General features: G+C 40.8%; 1 protein-coding gene across 1 annotated transcript in view; it reads right to left on the bottom strand.

Annotated features, from left to right (window-relative positions):
* The window catches only part of LOC109890174 (xylosyltransferase 1), a 134,815-nt gene that overhangs the window by 60,013 nt on the left and 55,460 nt on the right, over window positions 1-19,342 (bottom strand). The window contains exons 2-3 of the mRNA XM_031831843.1: window positions 18,147-18,783; window positions 5,989-6,161 (exon numbers count right to left, since the gene is read on the bottom strand). Coding sequence (XP_031687703.1) covers window positions 5,989-6,161; window positions 18,147-18,783 — 810 coding nt within the window. The remainder of the gene's footprint in view (window positions 1-5,988; window positions 6,162-18,146; window positions 18,784-19,342) is intronic.

The following is a 19,342-nucleotide window of genomic DNA, read 5'->3' as shown; positions in this document are numbered from 1 at the left end:
TCTATATATATAGTAGTAGTGTGAGGTGTGGTAGATGGTAGTCTATAGTCTGGTCTATTAGTATATAGTAGTAGTGTGAGGTGGTATATGGTAGTCTATAGTCTTACCTGGTCTATATGTATATAGTAGTAGTGTGAGGTGGTAGATGGTAGTCTATAGTCTTACCTGGTCTATATGTATATAGTAGTAGTGTGAGGTGGTAGATGGTAGTCTATAGTCTTACCTGGTCCATATGTATATAGTAGTAGTGTGAGGTGGTAGATGGTAGTCTATAGTCTATAGTCTGGTCTATATATATATAGTAGTAGTGTGAGGTGGTAGATGGTAGTCTATAGTCTGGGCTATACGTATATAGTAGTAGTGTGAGGTGGTAGATGGTAGTCTATAGTCTTACCTGGTCTATATGTATATAGTAGTAGTGTGAGGTGGTAGATGGTAGTCTATAGTCTTACCTGGTCTATGTGTATATAGTAGTAGTGTGAGGTGGTAGATGGTAGTCTATAGTCTGGTCTATATGTATATAGTTGTAGTGTGAGGTGGTAGATGGTAGTCTATAGTCTTACCTGGTCTATATGTATATAGTAGTAGTGTGAGGTGGTAGATAGTAGTCTATAGTCTGGTCTATATGTATATAGTAGTAGTGTGAGGTGGTAGATAGTAGTCTATAGTCTGGTCTATATGTATATAGTAGTAGTGTGAGGTGGTAGATGGTAGTCTATAGTCTATAGTCTGGTCTATATATATATATAGTAGTAGTGTGAGGTGGTAGATGGTAGTCTATAGTCTTACCTGGTCTATATGTATATAGTAGTAGTGTGAGGTGGTAGATGGTAGTCTATAGTCTATAGTCTGGTCTATATATATATAGTAGTAGTGTGAGGTGGTAGATGGTAGTCTATAGTCTTACCTGGTCTATATGTATATAGTAGTAGTGTGAGGTGGTAGATGGTAGTCTATAGTCTATAGTCTGGTCTATATATATATAGTAGTAGTGTGAGGTGGTAGATGGTAGTCTATAGTCTTACCTGGTCTATATGTATATAGTAGTAGTGTGAGGTGGTAGATGGTAGTCTATAGTCTTACCTGGTCTATATGTTTATAATAGTAGTGTGAGGTGGTAGTCTATAGTCTGGTCTATATATATATAGTAGTAGTGTGAAGTGGTAGATGGTAGTCTATGGTCTTACCTGGTGTATATGTATATCGTAGTAGTGTGAGGTGGTAGATGGTAGTCTATAGTCTTACCTGGTCTATATATATATAGTAGTAGTGTGAGGTGTGATAGATGGTAGTCTATAGTCTGGTCTATATGTATATAGTAGTAGTGTGAGGTGGTAGATGGTAGTCTATAGTCTTACCTGGTCTATATATATATAGTAGTAGTGTGAGGTGTGGTAGATGGTAGTCTATAGTCTGGTCTATATGTTTATAGTAGTAGTGTGAGGTGTGGTAGATGGTAGTCTATAGTCTGGTCTATATGTATATAGTAGTAGTGTGAGGTGTGGTAGATGGTAGTCTATAGTCTATAGTCTGGTCTATATGTATATAGTAGTTGTGTGAGGTGTGGTAGATGGCAGTCTATAGTCTGGTCTATATATATAGTAGTAGTGTGAGGTGTGGTAGATGGTAGTCTATAGTCTGGTCTATTAGTATATAGTAGTAGTGTGAGGTGGTATATGGTAGTCTATAGTCTTACCTGGTCTATATGTATATAGTAGTAGTGTGAGGTGGTAGATGGTAGTCTATAGTCTTACCTGGTCTATATGTATATAGTAGTAGTGTGAGGTGGTAGATGGTAGTCTATAGTCTGGTCTATATGTTTATAGTAGTAGTGTGAGGTGGTAGATGGTAGTCTATAGTCTGGTCTATATATATAGTAGTAGTGTGAGGTGTGGTAGATGGTAGTCTATAGTCTGGTCTATTAGTATATAGTAGTAGTGTGAGGTGGTATATGGTAGTCTATAGTCTTACCTGGTCTATATGTATATAGTAGTAGTGTGAGGTGGTAGATGGTAGTCTATAGTCTTACCTGGTCTATATGTATATAGTAGTAGTGTGAGGTGGTAGATGGTAGTCTATAGTCTTACCTGGTCCATATGTATATAGTAGTAGTGTGAGGTGGTAGATGGTAGTCTATAGTCTATAGTCTGGTCTATATATATATAGTAGTAGTGTGAGGTGGTAGATGGTAGTCTATAGTCTGGGCTATACGTATATAGTAGTAGTGTGAGGTGGTAGATGGTAGTCTATAGTCTTACCTGGTCTATATGTATATAGTAGTAGTGTGAGGTGGTAGATGGTAGTCTATAGTCTTACCTGGTCTATGTGTATATAGTAGTAGTGTGAGGTGGTAGATGGTAGTCTATAGTCTGGTCTATATGTATATAGTTGTAGTGTGAGGTGGTAGATGGTAGTCTATAGTCTTACCTGGTCTATATGTATATAGTAGTAGTGTGAGGTGGTAGATAGTAGTCTATAGTCTGGTCTATATGTATATAGTAGTAGTGTGAGGTGGTAGATAGTAGTCTATAGTCTGGTCTATATGTATATAGTAGTAGTGTGAGGTGGTAGATGGTAGTCTATAGTCTATAGTCTGGTCTATATATATATATAGTAGTAGTGTGAGGTGGTAGATGGTAGTCTATAGTCTTACCTGGTCTATATGTATATAGTAGTAGTGTGAGGTGGTAGATGGTAGTCTATAGTCTATAGTCTGGTCTATATATATATAGTAGTAGTGTGAGGTGGTAGATGGTAGTCTATAGTCTTACCTGGTCTATATGTATATAGTAGTAGTGTGAGGTGGTAGATGGTAGTCTATAGTCTATAGTCTGGTCTATATATATATAGTAGTAGTGTGAGGTGGTAGATGGTAGTCTATAGTCTTACCTGGTCTATATGTATATAGTAGTAGTGTGAGGTGGTAGATGGTAGTCTATAGTCTTACCTGGTCTATATGTTTATAATAGTAGTGTGAGGTGGTAGTCTATAGTCTGGTCTATATATATATAGTAGTAGTGTGAAGTGGTAGATGGTAGTCTATGGTCTTACCTGGTGTATATGTATATCGTAGTAGTGTGAGGTGGTAGATGGTAGTCTATAGTCTTACCTGGTCTATATATATATAGTAGTAGTGTGAGGTGTGATAGATGGTAGTCTATAGTCTGGTCTATATGTATATAGTAGTAGTGTGAGGTGGTAGATGGTAGTCTATAGTCTTACCTGGTCTATATATATATAGTAGTAGTGTGAGGTGTGGTAGATGGTAGTCTATAGTCTGGTCTATATGTTTATAGTAGTAGTGTGAGGTGTGGTAGATGGTAGTCTATAGTCTGGTCTATATGTATATAGTAGTAGTGTGAGGTGTGGTAGATGGTAGTCTATAGTCTATAGTCTGGTCTATATGAATATAGTAGTAGTGTGAGGTGGTAGATGGTAGTCTATAGTCTGGTCTATATGTATATAGTAGTAGTGTGAGGTGGTAGATGGTAGTCTATAGTCTGGTCTATATGTTTATAGTAGTAGTGTGAGGTGGTAGATGGTAGTCTATAGTCTGGTCTATTATATATATAGTAGTAGTGTGAGGTGGTAGATGGTAGTCTATAGTCTTACCTGGTCTATATGTATATAGTAGTAGTGTGAGGTGGTAGATGGTAGTCTATAGTCTGGTCTATATGTATATAGTAGTAGTGTGAGGTGGTAGATGGTAGTCTATAGTCTTACCTGGTCCATATGTATATAGTAGTAGTGTGAGGTGGTAGATGGTAGTCTATAGTCTATAGTCTATAGTCTGGTCTATATATATATAGTAGTAGTGTGAGGTGGTAGATGGTAGTCTATAGTCTGGGCTATACGTATATAGTAGTAGTGTGAGGTGGTAGATGGTAGTCTATAGTCTTACCTGGTCTATATGTATATAGTAGTAGTGTGAGGTGGTAGATGGTAGTCTATAGTCTTACCTGGTCTATGTGTATATAGTAGTAGTGTGAGGTGGTAGATGGTAGTCTATAGTCTGGTCTATATGTATATAGTTGTAGTGTGAGGTGGTAGATGGTAGTCTATAGTCTTACCTGGTCTATATGTATATAGTAGTAGTGTGAGGTGGTAGATAGTAGTCTATAGTCTGGTCTATATGTATATAGTAGTAGTGTGAGGTGGTAGATAGTAGTCTATAGTCTGGTCTATATGTATATAGTAGTAGTGTGAGGTGGTAGATGGTAGTCTATAGTCTATAGTCTGGTCTATATATATATATAGTAGTAGTGTGAGGTGGTAGATGGTAGTCTATAGTCTTACCTGGTCTATATGTATATAGTAGTAGTGTGAGGTGGTAGATGGTAGTCTATAGTCTATAGTCTGGTCTATATATATATAGTAGTAGTGTGAGGTGGTAGATGGTAGTCTATAGTCTTACCTGGTCTATATGTATATAGTAGTAGTGTGAGGTGGTAGATGGTAGTCTATAGTCTATAGTCTGGTCTATATATATATAGTAGTAGTGTGAGGTGGTAGATGGTAGTCTATAGTCTTACCTGGTCTATATGTATATAGTAGTAGTGTGAGGTGGTAGATGGTAGTCTATAGTCTTACCTGGTCTATATGTTTATAATAGTAGTGTGAGGTGGTAGTCTATAGTCTGGTCTATATATATATAGTAGTAGTGTGAAGTGGTAGATGGTAGTCTATGGTCTTACCTGGTGTATATGTATATCGTAGTAGTGTGAGGTGGTAGATGGTAGTCTATAGTCTTACCTGGTCTATATATATATAGTAGTAGTGTGAGGTGTGATAGATGGTAGTCTATAGTCTGGTCTATATGTATATAGTAGTAGTGTGAGGTGGTAGATGGTAGTCTATAGTCTTACCTGGTCTATATATATATAGTAGTAGTGTGAGGTGTGGTAGATGGTAGTCTATAGTCTGGTCTATATGTTTATAGTAGTAGTGTGAGGTGTGGTAGATGGTAGTCTATAGTCTGGTCTATATGTATATAGTAGTAGTGTGAGGTGTGGTAGATGGTAGTCTATAGTCTATAGTCTGGTCTATATGAATATAGTAGTAGTGTGAGGTGGTAGATGGTAGTCTATAGTCTGGTCTATATGTATATAGTAGTAGTGTGAGGTGGTAGATGGTAGTCTATAGTCTGGTCTATATGTTTATAGTAGTAGTGTGAGGTGGTAGATGGTAGTCTATAGTCTGGTCTATTATATATATAGTAGTAGTGTGAGGTGGTAGATGGTAGTCTATAGTCTTACCTGGTCTATATGTATATAGTAGTAGTGTGAGGTGGTAGATGGTAGTCTATAGTCTGGTCTATATGTATATAGTAGTAGTGTGAGGTGTGGTAGATGGTAGTCTATAGTCTTACCTGGTCTATATGTATATAGTAGTAGTGTGAGGTGTGGTAGATGGTAGTCTATAGTCTTACCTGGTCTATATGTATATAGTAGTAGTGTGAGGTGTGGTAGATGGTAGTCTATAGTCTTACCTGGTCTATATGTATATAGTAGTAGTGTGAGGTGGTAGATGGTAGTCTATAGTCTTACCTGGTCTATATGTATATAGTAGTAGTGTGAGGTGGTAGATGGTAGTCTATAGTCTTACCTGGTCTATATGTATATAGTAGTAGTGTGAGGTGGTAGATGGTAGTCTATAGTCTGGTCTATATGTTTATAGTAGTAGTGTGAGGTGGTAGATGGTAGTCTATAGTCTGGTCTATATGTATATAGTAGTAGTGTGAGGTGGTAGATGGTAGTCTATAGTCTGGTCTATATGTTTATAGTAGTAGTGTGAGGTGGTAGATGGTAGTCTATAGTCTGGTCTATTATATATATAGTAGTAGTGTGAGGTGGTAGATGGTAGTCTATAGTCTTACCTGGTCTATATGTATATAGTAGTAGTGTGAGGTGGTAGATGGTAGTCTATAGTCTGGTCTATATGTATATAGTAGTAGTGTGAGGTGTGGTAGATGGTAGTCTATAGTCTTACCTGGTCTATATGTATATAGTAGTAGTGTGAGGTGTGGTAGATGGCCTTGAAAAGTCTCTGGAACTGTCGTGAGGCTCTGCCGTGGACCACCAGGACGAAGGCTATCCTGACGGGGGCCGACGGTGGGCCCTCTGACGAGTCCTCCTCCCACGCCACGTTGGCATTGGCCTTACCTGAACAACACAAGGATACCGTACAGAGACAGGTTGTTAGTCATTCATACAGAGAATAAAACATGTACCTGTATGTAGAACTCTCTGACGAGTCTTCCTCCCAGACGCTGACAATTGCCTTACGTGGACAGAATAGTAACACACACATTAGGTTTCATCGTCTATACTTCCTACACTGAAGGTGTACTCTATGTGACCATAGAGTTATTTGGACCATGACCAGCAAGGCCACAAGATAGGAATAGGAATCCTAGAACCATTCCTTTTGGGTTTGGGGTGGAGTTCACTTGATCGTGTGTCATCATTGCTCTGTACCACAGTCCCAGAATAAGACTTGGGAGTAAGTAGACAATGACTATTCCAACTCACAACCACACAATCAAACAATTCCAGCTCTCTCCAGAAACCGTCCAAAAAGCCACACAGATTCATATAGTGGTTTCTTTCATTCTAATAGTAAACGCCTTTAAAAAAAAAAAGAAGATTTCCGCTCAGAGCCTCTCTCTTGGTCTTGTATTGTGTTCTCCATCAGCAAATAAGTACTAGGGGAATACAATCCAGCACCATTATTACATATGGTGGTTGTTTTGTGTTCACAGGGCCTATGGAGTTACAGGAAACACAGAGCTTTATTGAGACGTTATGTTTGTTGACGACAGAGAGGACAAGGTTGTTCAGGAGATAATGGCAGTAATCTGGTCCTCTGTGTTGCGGGGGACATGGTAAGTGTTTCAACCTCCTTAGGGTATGCTGTCCCAGGGGTAAAAAGATCCCAAGGTGCCCCTCCCCTTCTGGCTCTTTCTTCCCTGTGTCTGGACAAGCTAGGCTCTTACTGCTGTCCTGTAATTATCTCAATTGAAGGGCAGGACCTTTTGCTTGCTTGTATTTAAAGCCTAACAACAGGGGCAGGGCTACATACATGCTCCCGTGACTCCAATTGGCCATGCCTCCTGTCCATCACTCAATCACCCAATTACTCCCCAAGAATTATTGTTTTATTCATAGTTTGGTTACTATGAATCCTGCCTATTAATATGGAGTTTTGAATGTGAGTGTGGTTGGAAAAGTGAGTGTGAGTGTGTGTGTGTGAAAGACAGGGTGTGTGTGTGTCTGTGTATGTGTTACTATGAAGCCTGGCTGTGCCTATGGGATATTGAATGTCAATGTGGTTGGTTGCAAATAACTATAATTACTAGAATGGGCATTCCCCATTCAAGTTAATGGATCTGTGATTGGTTATTCTATTTCTATGGTTGGTTGGCTGGTTGGTTAGTTAGTTAGCTAGTTGACAGTGTTGGGTCAAAATGTTTCTGGAGTGGCACACACGTTTTGTATTTCTATACAAAATCCTATTTTCTCTTACCCCTAACCCTAAATCTAACCCTAACCATAAACCTTATCTTAACCCGTAACCCTAACCCTAACCACTAACCCCTTTACGCTACTTCTAATTTAACCCTAACCCTAACCACTAACCCCGTACCCTACTCCTAATTTAACCCTAACCCTAAACCTAACCACTAACCCCTTACCCTACTCCTAATTTAACCATAACCCTAACCCTAAACCTAACCACTAACCCCTTACCCTACTCCTAATTTAACCCTAACCCTAAACCTAACCACTAACCCCTTACCCTACTTCTAATTTAACCCTAACCCTAAACCTAACCCCTTACCCTACTCCTAATTTAACCCTAACCCTAAACCTAACCACTAACCCCTTACCCTACTCCTAATTTAACCCTAACCCTAACCCTAACCACTAACCCCGTACCCTACTCCTAATTTAACCCTAAACCTAACCCTAAACCTAACCACTAACCCCTTACCCTACTCCTAATTTAACCCTAACCCTAACCCTAAACCTAACCACTAACCCCTTACCCTACTCCTAATTTAACCCTAACCCTAAACCTAACCACTAACCCCTTACCCTACTCCTAATTTAACCCTTACCCTAACCACTAACCCCTTACCCTACTCCTAATTTAACCCTTACCCTAAACCTAACCACTAACCTTAAAATAGCCGTTATCCTCCTAGAGATGGGAGAATTATCCATGTTTTACTATCCTTGTGGGGACTTTTGGGAATTTTAGCTCCCCAAAAGGATAGACATATCAACCCCCCCCCCCCCCCCCCAGACACACAGTATCAGATTGAACAGTAATTGGTAGGCAGCTCGGGAGGTTCACTGGCTAGCATGGCACTAGGCTAATTGGCGGAGCGCTTCACCAAGCACTTTGAGGATTGTGATATGCTAGCTAGCTGAACTAATGAGCCAATGTGTTGTGTGTCTCTACACCTACAGGGACGTGATAGGTCTAAAAACTCTGCCACATCCCTCTTTTTCCTCTCTCCTATCGCCATCAATCTTTCAAACTGCCTCTCCCTCATCTGCTATCAGCACTCTCTCTCTCTCCATCATTTCATTCTTCTCTCTCTCTCTCTCCTTCATCTTGTGTAACTTCTGCAGCTCATGGCCGTCCATCTCAACCAGTCATGCGAGAGGTTGGAAGAGGAGAGGAGCAGAAATGTCCTTTTAGTTTCCAATATTAAAGTTCTTTAATGCAACATCTGCTCAGTACCAACGCAGGATCCAACTAAAGTCTCACCTGACTGAGTATAACTATCTTGTTCTTTGTTCTAGATGCAGAAATGCGGTTTATTTTTAAATCAGCAAACAAGTGAATAAGCCTCGAATGATGTTACCTGCTACGTATTTAGGGGTGACCAAACATGCAAGGTCATTGGCTGACAACTGACATCAACCAATGATGGTGCCAGTTCCATCCCACATATTACTATCATGTAGACATTCGACAGTAGCCCAGCTAGCATATAGAGGCTCTGCTAATGCTAATATATACCCTCTCATATCATATGGTGCCGGCGCTAACGGCTACTCGCTAACCCAGCCAACTCTTCAAGGACAGAATACCGATGAAATCAAATTGGACAATTTGTAGCTAACAAGGTTAGTGCCTCAAATTCAGATTGGTGCAACTGAGACATGGGGAGAGAGCAAGAGGGAGAGCTAACAAGGTTAGCGCCTCAAATTCAGATTGGTGCATCTGAGACATGGAGAGAGAGAGAGAGAGAGAGAGAGAGAGAGAGAGAGAGAGAGAGAGAGAGAGAGAGAGAGAGAGAACAACATTGTGGCAGACGACAGAACAGACAGAGGGAGTGAAAAAGAGATTTAATTTAGCCGTCCGTGTTGTTACACAGCGCCACCAGGAATAAGCCCTTTTCAATTTCCCCCGTCTCCTTTGATCAAACTGTCAGTTGGAGTGGGATGACGATGGTGAGTCTAGGGCAGGGCTGCCCAACCCTCTTCCTGGAGATCTACTGTCCTGTAGGTTTTTCAGTCCTACCCTAATTTAGCATATCTGATTCAGCTAGTGAAGGTCTTGTTAATAGAATAGTTAGTAGTTAGACTTGTTAGTAGAATCAGGCGTGTTAAATTAGGGTTGGACTGAAAACCCACAGGATGGTAGATCTCCAGGAAGAGGGTTGGACAGCCCTGGTCTAGGGAGATGACATGAGCTTATTCACTGATAGACATTGGTTTATATCTTGGGGAATATGTATCCTCGCTTACATTGCTGTACAGAACAAAGTTGCACAGTCATGGTGGACTCACAAGGTGCAGTCATGGTGGACTCACAAGGAGCAGTCATGGTGGACACACAATGTGCAGTTATGGTGGACTCACAAGGTGCAGTCATGGTGGACACACAAGGTGCAGTCATGGTGGACACACAAGGTGCAGTTATGGTGGACTCACAAGATGCAGTAAAGGTGGACTCACAAGGTGCAGTCATGGTGGACACACAAGGTGCAGTCATGGTGGACTCACAAGGTGCAGTTATGGTGGACTCACAAGGTGCAGTCAAGGTGGACTCAAAAGGTGCAGTCAAGGTGTGTTGGCGCCCTATTCAAAGGTAGTGCACTTATAAGTGACTATGGTGCAATTTCAGACGCAACCATTGGAATTGTCCCAGATAGACAAGCAGTAGCCTACAAGGTTACACAATCATTGTGGGTGCACAGTGTCTGGGTATGTCTGGCCAGATGTCCACATGTCCTCCATACACTCCTCTGTGTGTGTGTGTGTTGTTTCTTTAAACATTGATGCGTGGTCCTCACCGATGGTGGCAAGCTCACAGATTTTGTTTACAGGAGTCTTCTGCCAACCTGCAGATGTTCAACCAGTCTACTTGGAAAAGTGTGTGTGCGGTGTGTGTGTGTGTGCGGTGTGTGTGTGTTTGTGAGTAAGAAAGAGAGAGAAAGGAAGAGGGTGAGAAAGCGAAAGAGTTTGTGCGTTCCTGTGTGTATCCGTCTGCCTGTGTGTGGTTGTAAGTGTGTGTGTGTGTGTGTGTGTGTCTGTGTGCAAACTTGCATTTCTGTGGCCAGAATGAAAAGCAATTTGGTGTAAATACAAAAAGTGTCTTCCATTTTCTCGCACAAATTTCTCATCAGCCAAGAAACACATTTCTTGCCTGACTTTGATATGAATTGGAATTATTAGCAGTAAAACAACAGAAAGTGTGGTGTGAGTGTGTGTACTTGTGTATCTGTGTGTGTATCTGTGTGTGTGTGTGCATACATCTGTGTGTGTGCATAAATGGGTGTGTGTGTGTGCATAAATGTGTGTGAGTGTGTGTGTGTGTGTGTGTGTGTGTGTGTGTGTGTGTGTGTGCGTGCGTGCGTGCGTGCATAAATGGTTGTGTTTGTGTGCCTAAGTCAAAACAGATTTTATTTCAGCTTCAGGGGATATTGTATTTTCCTGCTGTAAAAAGAGATGGTATACGCTCTAAATGGCTCCCTATACCCTAAATAGTGCAGTACGTTTGAGCAGAACCCTGGTCTAAAGAAGTGGACGATAAAGGGATTAGAGCCATTTGGGACTCAGACATTGACAGTACATACACAGACCATGACGACAAAACAAACAACATGTTTCAAAGGAGCCTCTATCAAGCTGTCGCACGATGATTACACTATTACTATGATTGACTAACAAACAGAATGTTCGAGCAATTGTTTTTATATCATATGAAAGAGTATCTGGTCAAATATGCTCGAGTGTACCACACCCAGTATACAAACTGTTCACACCCAGTATACAAACTGTACCACACCCAGTATACAAACTGTACCACACCCAGTATACAAACTGTCCACACCCAGTATACAAACTGTACCACACCCAGTATACAAACTGTTCACACCCAGTATACAAACTGTACCACACCCAGTATACAAACTGTTCACACCCAGTATACAAACTGTACCACACCCAGTATACAAACTGTACACACCCAGTATACAAACTGTACCACACCCAGTATACAAACTGTTCACACCCAGTATACAAACTGTTCACACCCAGTATACAAACTGTTCACACCCAGTATACAAACTGTACCACACCCAGTATACAAACTGTACCACACCCAGTATACAAACTGTTCACACCCAGTATACAAACTGTTCACACCCAGTATACAAACTGTTCACACCCAGTATACAAACTGTTCACACCCAGTATACAAACTGTTCACACCCAGTATACAAACTGTTTCACACCCAGTATACAACTGTTCCACACCCAGTATACAAACTGTACCACCCCAGTATACAAACTGTTCACACCCAGTATACAAACTGTTCACACCCAGTATACAACTGTCACACCCAGTATACAAACTGTTCACACCCAGTATACAAACTGTTCACACCCAGTATACAAACTGTACCACACCCAGTATACAAACTGTTCACACCCAGTATACAAACTGTTCACACCCAGTATACAAACTGTACACACCCAGTATACAAACTGTTCACACCCAGTATACAAACTGTTCACACCCAGTATACAAACTGTACACACCCAGTATACAACTGTTCACACCCAGTATACAAACTGTTCACACCCAGTATACAAACTGTTCACACCCAGTATACAAACTGTTCACACCCAGTATACAAACTGTTCACACCCAGTATACAAACTGTTCACACCCAGTATACAAACTGTTCACACCCAGTATACAAACTGTTCACACCCAGTATACAAACTGTTCACACCCAGTATACAAACTGTTCACACCCAGTATACAAACTGTTCACACCCAGTATACAAACTGTTCACACCCAGTATACAAACTGTTCACACCCAGTATACAAACTGTTCACACCCAGTATACAAACTGTTCACACCCAGTATACAAACTGTTCACACCCAGTATACAAACTGTTCACACCCAGTATACAAACTGTTCACACCCAGTATACAAACTGTTCACACCCAGTATACAAACTGTTCACACCCAGTATACAAACTGTTCACACCCAGTATACCAAACTGTTCACACCCAGTATACAAACTGTTCACACCCAGTATACAAACTGTTCACACCCAGTATACAAAACTGTTCACACCCAGTATACAAACTGTTCACACCCAGTATACAAACTGTTCACACCCAGTATACAATCTGTTTCACACCCAGTATACAAACTGTTCACATCCCAGTATACAAACTGTTCACACCCAGTATACCAAACAGTTCACACCCAGTATACCCAAACTGTTCACACCCAGTATACCAAACTGTCACACCCAGTATACAAACTGTTCACACCCAGTATACAAACTGTTCACACCCAGTATACCAAACTGTTCACACCCAGTATACAAACTGTTCACACCCAGTATACAAACTGTTCACACCCAGTATACAAACTGTTCACACCCAGTATACAATCTGTTCACACCCAGTATACAAACTGTTCACACCCAGTATACAAACTGTTCACACCCAGTATACAAACTGTTCACACCCAGTATACAATCTGTTCACACCCAGTATACAAACTGTTCACACCCAGTATACCCAAACGGTTCCACCCAGTATACAAACTGTTCACACCCAGTATACAAACTGTTCACACCCAGTATACCCAATCTGTTCACACCCAGTATACCAAACTGTTCACACCCAGTATACCAAACGGTTCACACCCAGTATACCAAACGGTTCACATCCAGTATACCAAACTGTTCACATCCAGTATACAAACTGTTCACACCCAGTATACAAACTGTTCACACCCAGTATACAAACTGTTCACACCCAGTATACCAAACTGTTCACACCCAGTATACCAAACCGTTCACACCCAGTATACAAACTGTTCACACCCAGTATACCAAACTGTTCACACCCAGTATACAAACTGTTCATACCCAGTATACCAAACTGTTCACACCCAGTATACAAACTGTTCACACCCAGTATACAAACTGTTCACACCCAGTATACAAACTGTTCACACCCAGTATACCCAATCTGTTCACACCCAGTATACCAAACTGTTCACACCCAGTATACCAAACGGTTCACACCCAGTATACCAAACTGTTCACATCCAGTATACCAAACGGTTCACACCCAGTATACCAAACTGTTCACACCCAGTATACAAACTGTTCACACCCAGTATACAAACTGTTCACACCCAGTATACAAACTGTTCACACCCAGTATACCAAACTGTTCACACCCAGTATACCAAACTGTTCACACCCAGTATACAAACTGTTCACACCCAGTATACAAACTGTTCACACCCAGTATACCAAACTGTTCACACCCAGTATACCAAACTGTTCACACCCAGTATACCCAAACAGTTTACACCCAGTATACCAAACTGTTCACACCCAGTATACCCAAACGGTTTACACCCAGTATACCAAACTGTTCACACCCAGTATACCCAAAAGGTTCACACCCAGTATACCCAAACGGTTTACACCCAGTATACCCAAACTGTTCACACACAGTATACCCAAAAGGTTCACACCCAGTATACTCAAACTGTTCACATCCAGTATACCAAACGGTTCACACCCAGTATACCAAACTGTTCACACCCAGTATACAAACTGTTCACACCCAGTATACAAACTGTTCACACCCAGTATACAAACTGTTCACACCCAGTATACCAAACTGTTCACACCCAGTATACCAAACTGTTCACACCCAGTATACCAAACTGTTCACACCCAGTATACAAACTGTTCACACCCAGTATACCAAACTGTTCACACCCAGTATACCAAACTGTTCACACCCAGTATACCCAAACAGTTTACACCCAGTATACCAAACTGTTCACACCCAGTATACCCAAACGGTTTACACCCAGTATACCAAACTGTTCACACCCAGTATACCCAAAAGGTTCACACCCAGTATACCCAAACGGTTTACACCCAGTATACCCAAACTGTTCACACACAGTATACCCAAAAGGTTCACACCCAGTATACTCAAACAGTTTACACCCAGTATACCCAAACTGTTCACACCCAGTATACCCAAACTGTTCACACCCAGTATACCCAAACTGTTCACACCCAGTATACCCAAACTGTTCACACCCAGTATACCCAAACTGTTCACACCCAGTATGCCCAACTATTCCCAAACTATCCAATCATTCCCCAAACTACCAACCAGCCTCAATTCCTCTAAACCTTTGCAATGTGAGCATAGCTAAGTGATAGTTTTCTATAATATATGTCATTTAAAAAAAAAGTGACTTACAGTCACGCGTGCATACATTTTACGAATCAAACCCACAATTCAGGCCTTACAAATGCCATGCTCTACCAACTGAGCTACAAAAGACCGCAGTCCAGAAACAACTGTACGGGCCAAATATTTTCTCCCACACTTTGGCCCATCCAGGAACAACCACTTCCCCACATCCCCCAAGAGCATATAGTAATAATGTAGATCTGATCAGAGGGCAAAGTGGACCTACTATCATACTGCTTCAACCTATCCAGTTCCATCCTCAACCTATACAGTCTATGGGGATAGGAGTTAGGGCGTGTTTCTGGACCGTGTTTCTGGACCTATATCTCTACAGTAAAGTCTACACAATGTACCCACCATCTATGGTACAGTAACAGTATATCTATTAACTCACCCTCTATGGTACAGTAACAGTATGTCTATTAACTCACCCTCTATGGTACAGTAACTGTATATAAATTAACTCACCCTCTATGGTACAGTAATAGTATATCTATTAACTCACCCTCTATGGTACAGTAACAGTAGTAACAGTATATCTACAGTATTAACTCACCATCTATGGTACAGTAACAGTATATCTATTAACTCACCCTCTATGGTACAGTAATAGTAGTAACAGTATCTACAGTATTAACTCACCCTCTATGGTACAGTAACAGTAGTAACAGTATATCGACAGTATTAACTCACACTATATGGTACAGTAATAGTAGTAACAGTATCTACAGTATTAACTCACCCTCTATGGTACAGTAACAGTAGTAACATTATATCGACAGTATTAACTCACCCTCTATGGTACAGTAATAGTAGTAACAGTATCTACAGTATTAACTCACCCTCTATGGTACAGTAATAGTAGTAACAATATAGCTACAGTATTAACTCACCCTCTATGGTACAGTAATAGTAGTAACAGTATCTACAGTATTAACTCACCCTCTATGGTACAGTAATAGTAGTAACAGTATATCTACAGTATTAACTCACCCTCTATGGTACAGTAACAGTAGTAACAGTATATCGACAGTATTAACTCACACTATATGGTACAGCTATGGTACAGTAACAGTAGTAACATTATATATATTAACTAACCCTGCATGGTACAGTAATAGTAGTACCAGTATATCTACAGTACTAACTCACACTATATGTTATAGCTATGGTACAGTAACAGTAGTAACAGTGTATCTATTAACTCACCCTCTATGGTACGGTAACAGTAGTAACAGTATATCTACAGTATTAACTCACCATCTATGGTACAGTAACAGTATATCTATTAACTCACCCTCTATGGTACAGAAATAGTAGTAACAGTATCTACAGTATTAACTCCCCCTCTATGGTACAGTAATAGTAGTAACAGTATCTACAGTATTAACTCCCCCTCTATGGTACAGTAATAGTAGTAACAGTATCTACAGTATTAACTCACCCTCTATGGTACAGTAATAGTAGTAACAATATAGCCACAGTATTAACTCACCCTCTATGGTACAGTAATAGTAGTAACATTATATCTACAGTATTAACTCACCCTCTATGGTACAGTAATAGTAGTAACAGTATATCTACAGTATTAACTCACCCTCTATGGTACAGTAACAGTAGTAACAGTATATCGACAGTATTAACTCACACTATATGGTACAGCTATGGTACAGTAACAGTAGTAACATTATATATATTAACTAACCCTGCATGGTACAGTAATAGTAGTACCAGTATATCTACAGTACTAACTCACACTATATGTTATAGCTATGGTACAGTAATAGTAGTAACAGTATATCTATTAACTCACCCTCTATGGTACAGTAACTGTATATCTATTAACTCACCCTCTATGGTACAGTAACTGTATATCTATTAACTCACCCTCTATGGTACAGTAATAGTAGTAACAGTATATCTATTAACTCACCCTCTATGGTACAGTAACTGTATATCTATTAACTCACCCTCTATGGTACAGTAATAGTAGTAACAGTATCTACAGTATTAACTCACCCTCTATGGTACAGTAACTGTATATCTATTAACTCACCCTCTATGGTACAGTAACAGTATATCTATTAACTCACCCTCTATGGTACAGTAACTGTATATCTATTAACTCACCCTCTATGGTACAGTAACAGTATATCTATTAACTCACCCTCTATGGTACAGTAACAGTCTATCTATTAACTCACCCTCTATGGTACAGTAACAGTATATCTATTAACTCACCCTCTATGGTACAGTAACAGTATATCTATTAACTCACCCTCTATGGTACAGTAACAGTATATCTATTAACTCACCCTCTATGGTACAGTAACTGTATATCTATTAACTCACCCTCTATGGTACAGTAACTGTATATAAATTAACTCACCCTCTATGGTACAGTAATAGTATATCTATTAACTCACCCTCTATGGTACAGTAACTGTATATCTATTAACTCACCCTCTATGGTACAGCAACTGTATATAAATTAACTCACCATCTATGGGACAGTAAAAGTGTATCTATTAACTCACCCTCTATGGTACAGTAACTGTATATAAATTAAATCATCCTCTATGGTACAGTAATAGTAGTAACAGTATCTACATTATTAACTCCCCCTCTATGGTACAGTAATAGTAGTAACAGTATCTACAGTATTAACTCACCCTCTATGGTACAGTAACAGTAGTAACAGTATATCTACAGTATTAACTCACCCTCTATGGTACAGTAACAGTAGTAACAGTATATGTACATTATTAACTCACACTCTATGGTACAGTAACAGTATATCTATTAACTCACCCTCCATGGTACAGTAATAGTAGTAACAGTATATCTATTAACTCACCCTCTATGGGTCAGTAACAGTATATCTACAGTATTAACTCACCCTCTATGGGACAGTAACAGTAGTAACACTATATCTACTAACTCACCCTCTATGGGACAGTAACAGTAGTAACAGTATATCTACAGTATTAATTGACCCTCTATGGGACAGTAACAGTAGTAACAGTATATCTATTAACTCACCCTCTATGGGTCAGTAACAGTATATCTACAGTATTAACTCAACCTCTATGGGACAGTAACAGTATATCTACAGTATTAACTCACCCTCTATGGGACAGTAACAGTAGTAACAGTATATCTATTAACTCACTCTCTATGGGACAGTAACAGTATATCTACAGTATTAACTCACCCTCTATGGAACAGTAACAGTAGTAACAGTATATCTACAGTATTAACTCACCCTCTATGGTACAGTAACAGTAGTAACAGTATATCTACAGTATTAACTCACCCTCTATGGTACAGTAACAGTAGTAACACTATATCTACTAACTCACCCTCTATGGGACAGTAGCGGGTGACCTTCTCAGGCATCAGTTGACCCTCCTTGTGTCTGCAGTACACTTCAGCTATCTGCTGCCGGCACTCCTTGGTCTTGGCTCTGGACAGAGCCGAAATTGCTTCCTTCCCACTGATCTCACACTTGGGCGGCTGGTCGTAAACGACCTCCAATGGAGCCGCAGTCGCCTGCTTCCTGGTTTGATGCTGATGTTGGTGTCTATGTTGAGTCTGGGGGTGGGACTGCGACTGTGGGTAAGTCTGAGCCTGACCCTGGCTCTGTGGCTGTGAAGAGCGGCTGTGGTGGTTCCTGGAGCCCACCCCGGCTCCAACCGCTTTCGGGCCCACAGGAAGTGAGCCATTCTGGGCTACGGCTCGTCCGTACTGGAGGACCTCGTTGGAGCTCCGGCTGAAAATTGGAACGTTATCCTTCCAGGTTGCCTGTTCGGCATGGGCCTTCTCCTGCAGCCTCTCCCTGCGTTTGTTACTGTCAGCGCCCCCTGGAGGCTGGCGCTGGGGCTGCGAACGGGCGCCAAAGTTACTATTGTCTATGTTCTCAAAGTCTTTGGGCACAGAGTTCTCATTGTTGCTGTCCACTCTGACTTTCTCCTTGGGGCGGTGGGAATAGTAGCCATCCTGTGAGAAGAGGAGATGGAGAGAGCAGATTAGTTTAATTGTTGTTGGTTTTTATTTGAACGTAATTTAGTTAGGAACTAATTCTTATTTACAATGATGGGAGAAGGGAAGAATGGAGTAAATGAGAGAGAAGGGGGAAGGAGGAGGGGGAGGAAAGAGGAGAAGGAAAGAGGGGAGGAAAGGGGAAAGAGAGAGAGAAGGAAAGGAGAAGATGGGAGGAAAGAGAAGGATAGATAATGAGAGAAGAGGGGGGGGGGGAATAGGGGGGCACAAACAAGCAGAACCAGATCTGTGGTGAGTGAGTCAGTGAGGCACATATCAAATGTCAGATTACCAATCAACATGCCACACACACCAAGCAGCTTAACAGAACCAAGAGGCATGAAATTAAGTAGCATTAACTTATTGACTCCCTCCGCTCCCTGCCACAACACAACAAGGTGCAACCTGACTGGCTGACTGGGCCTATCGCCACGGTGACGACGGGGACGAGGACTACTTTCTGTGGCTGTGTGCGTGTCATCATCAGATTAGTACCGATTTCAATTAACTTTTCCCC

Source organism: Oncorhynchus kisutch, linkage group LG1, assembly GCF_002021735.2.
Source record: "Oncorhynchus kisutch isolate 150728-3 linkage group LG1, Okis_V2, whole genome shotgun sequence".
NCBI classification, from domain to species: domain Eukaryota; kingdom Metazoa; phylum Chordata; class Actinopteri; order Salmoniformes; family Salmonidae; genus Oncorhynchus; species Oncorhynchus kisutch.
The sequence above is the reverse complement of the archived record's forward strand: the minus strand, read 5'-3'. Positions and strand labels throughout refer to the sequence as shown.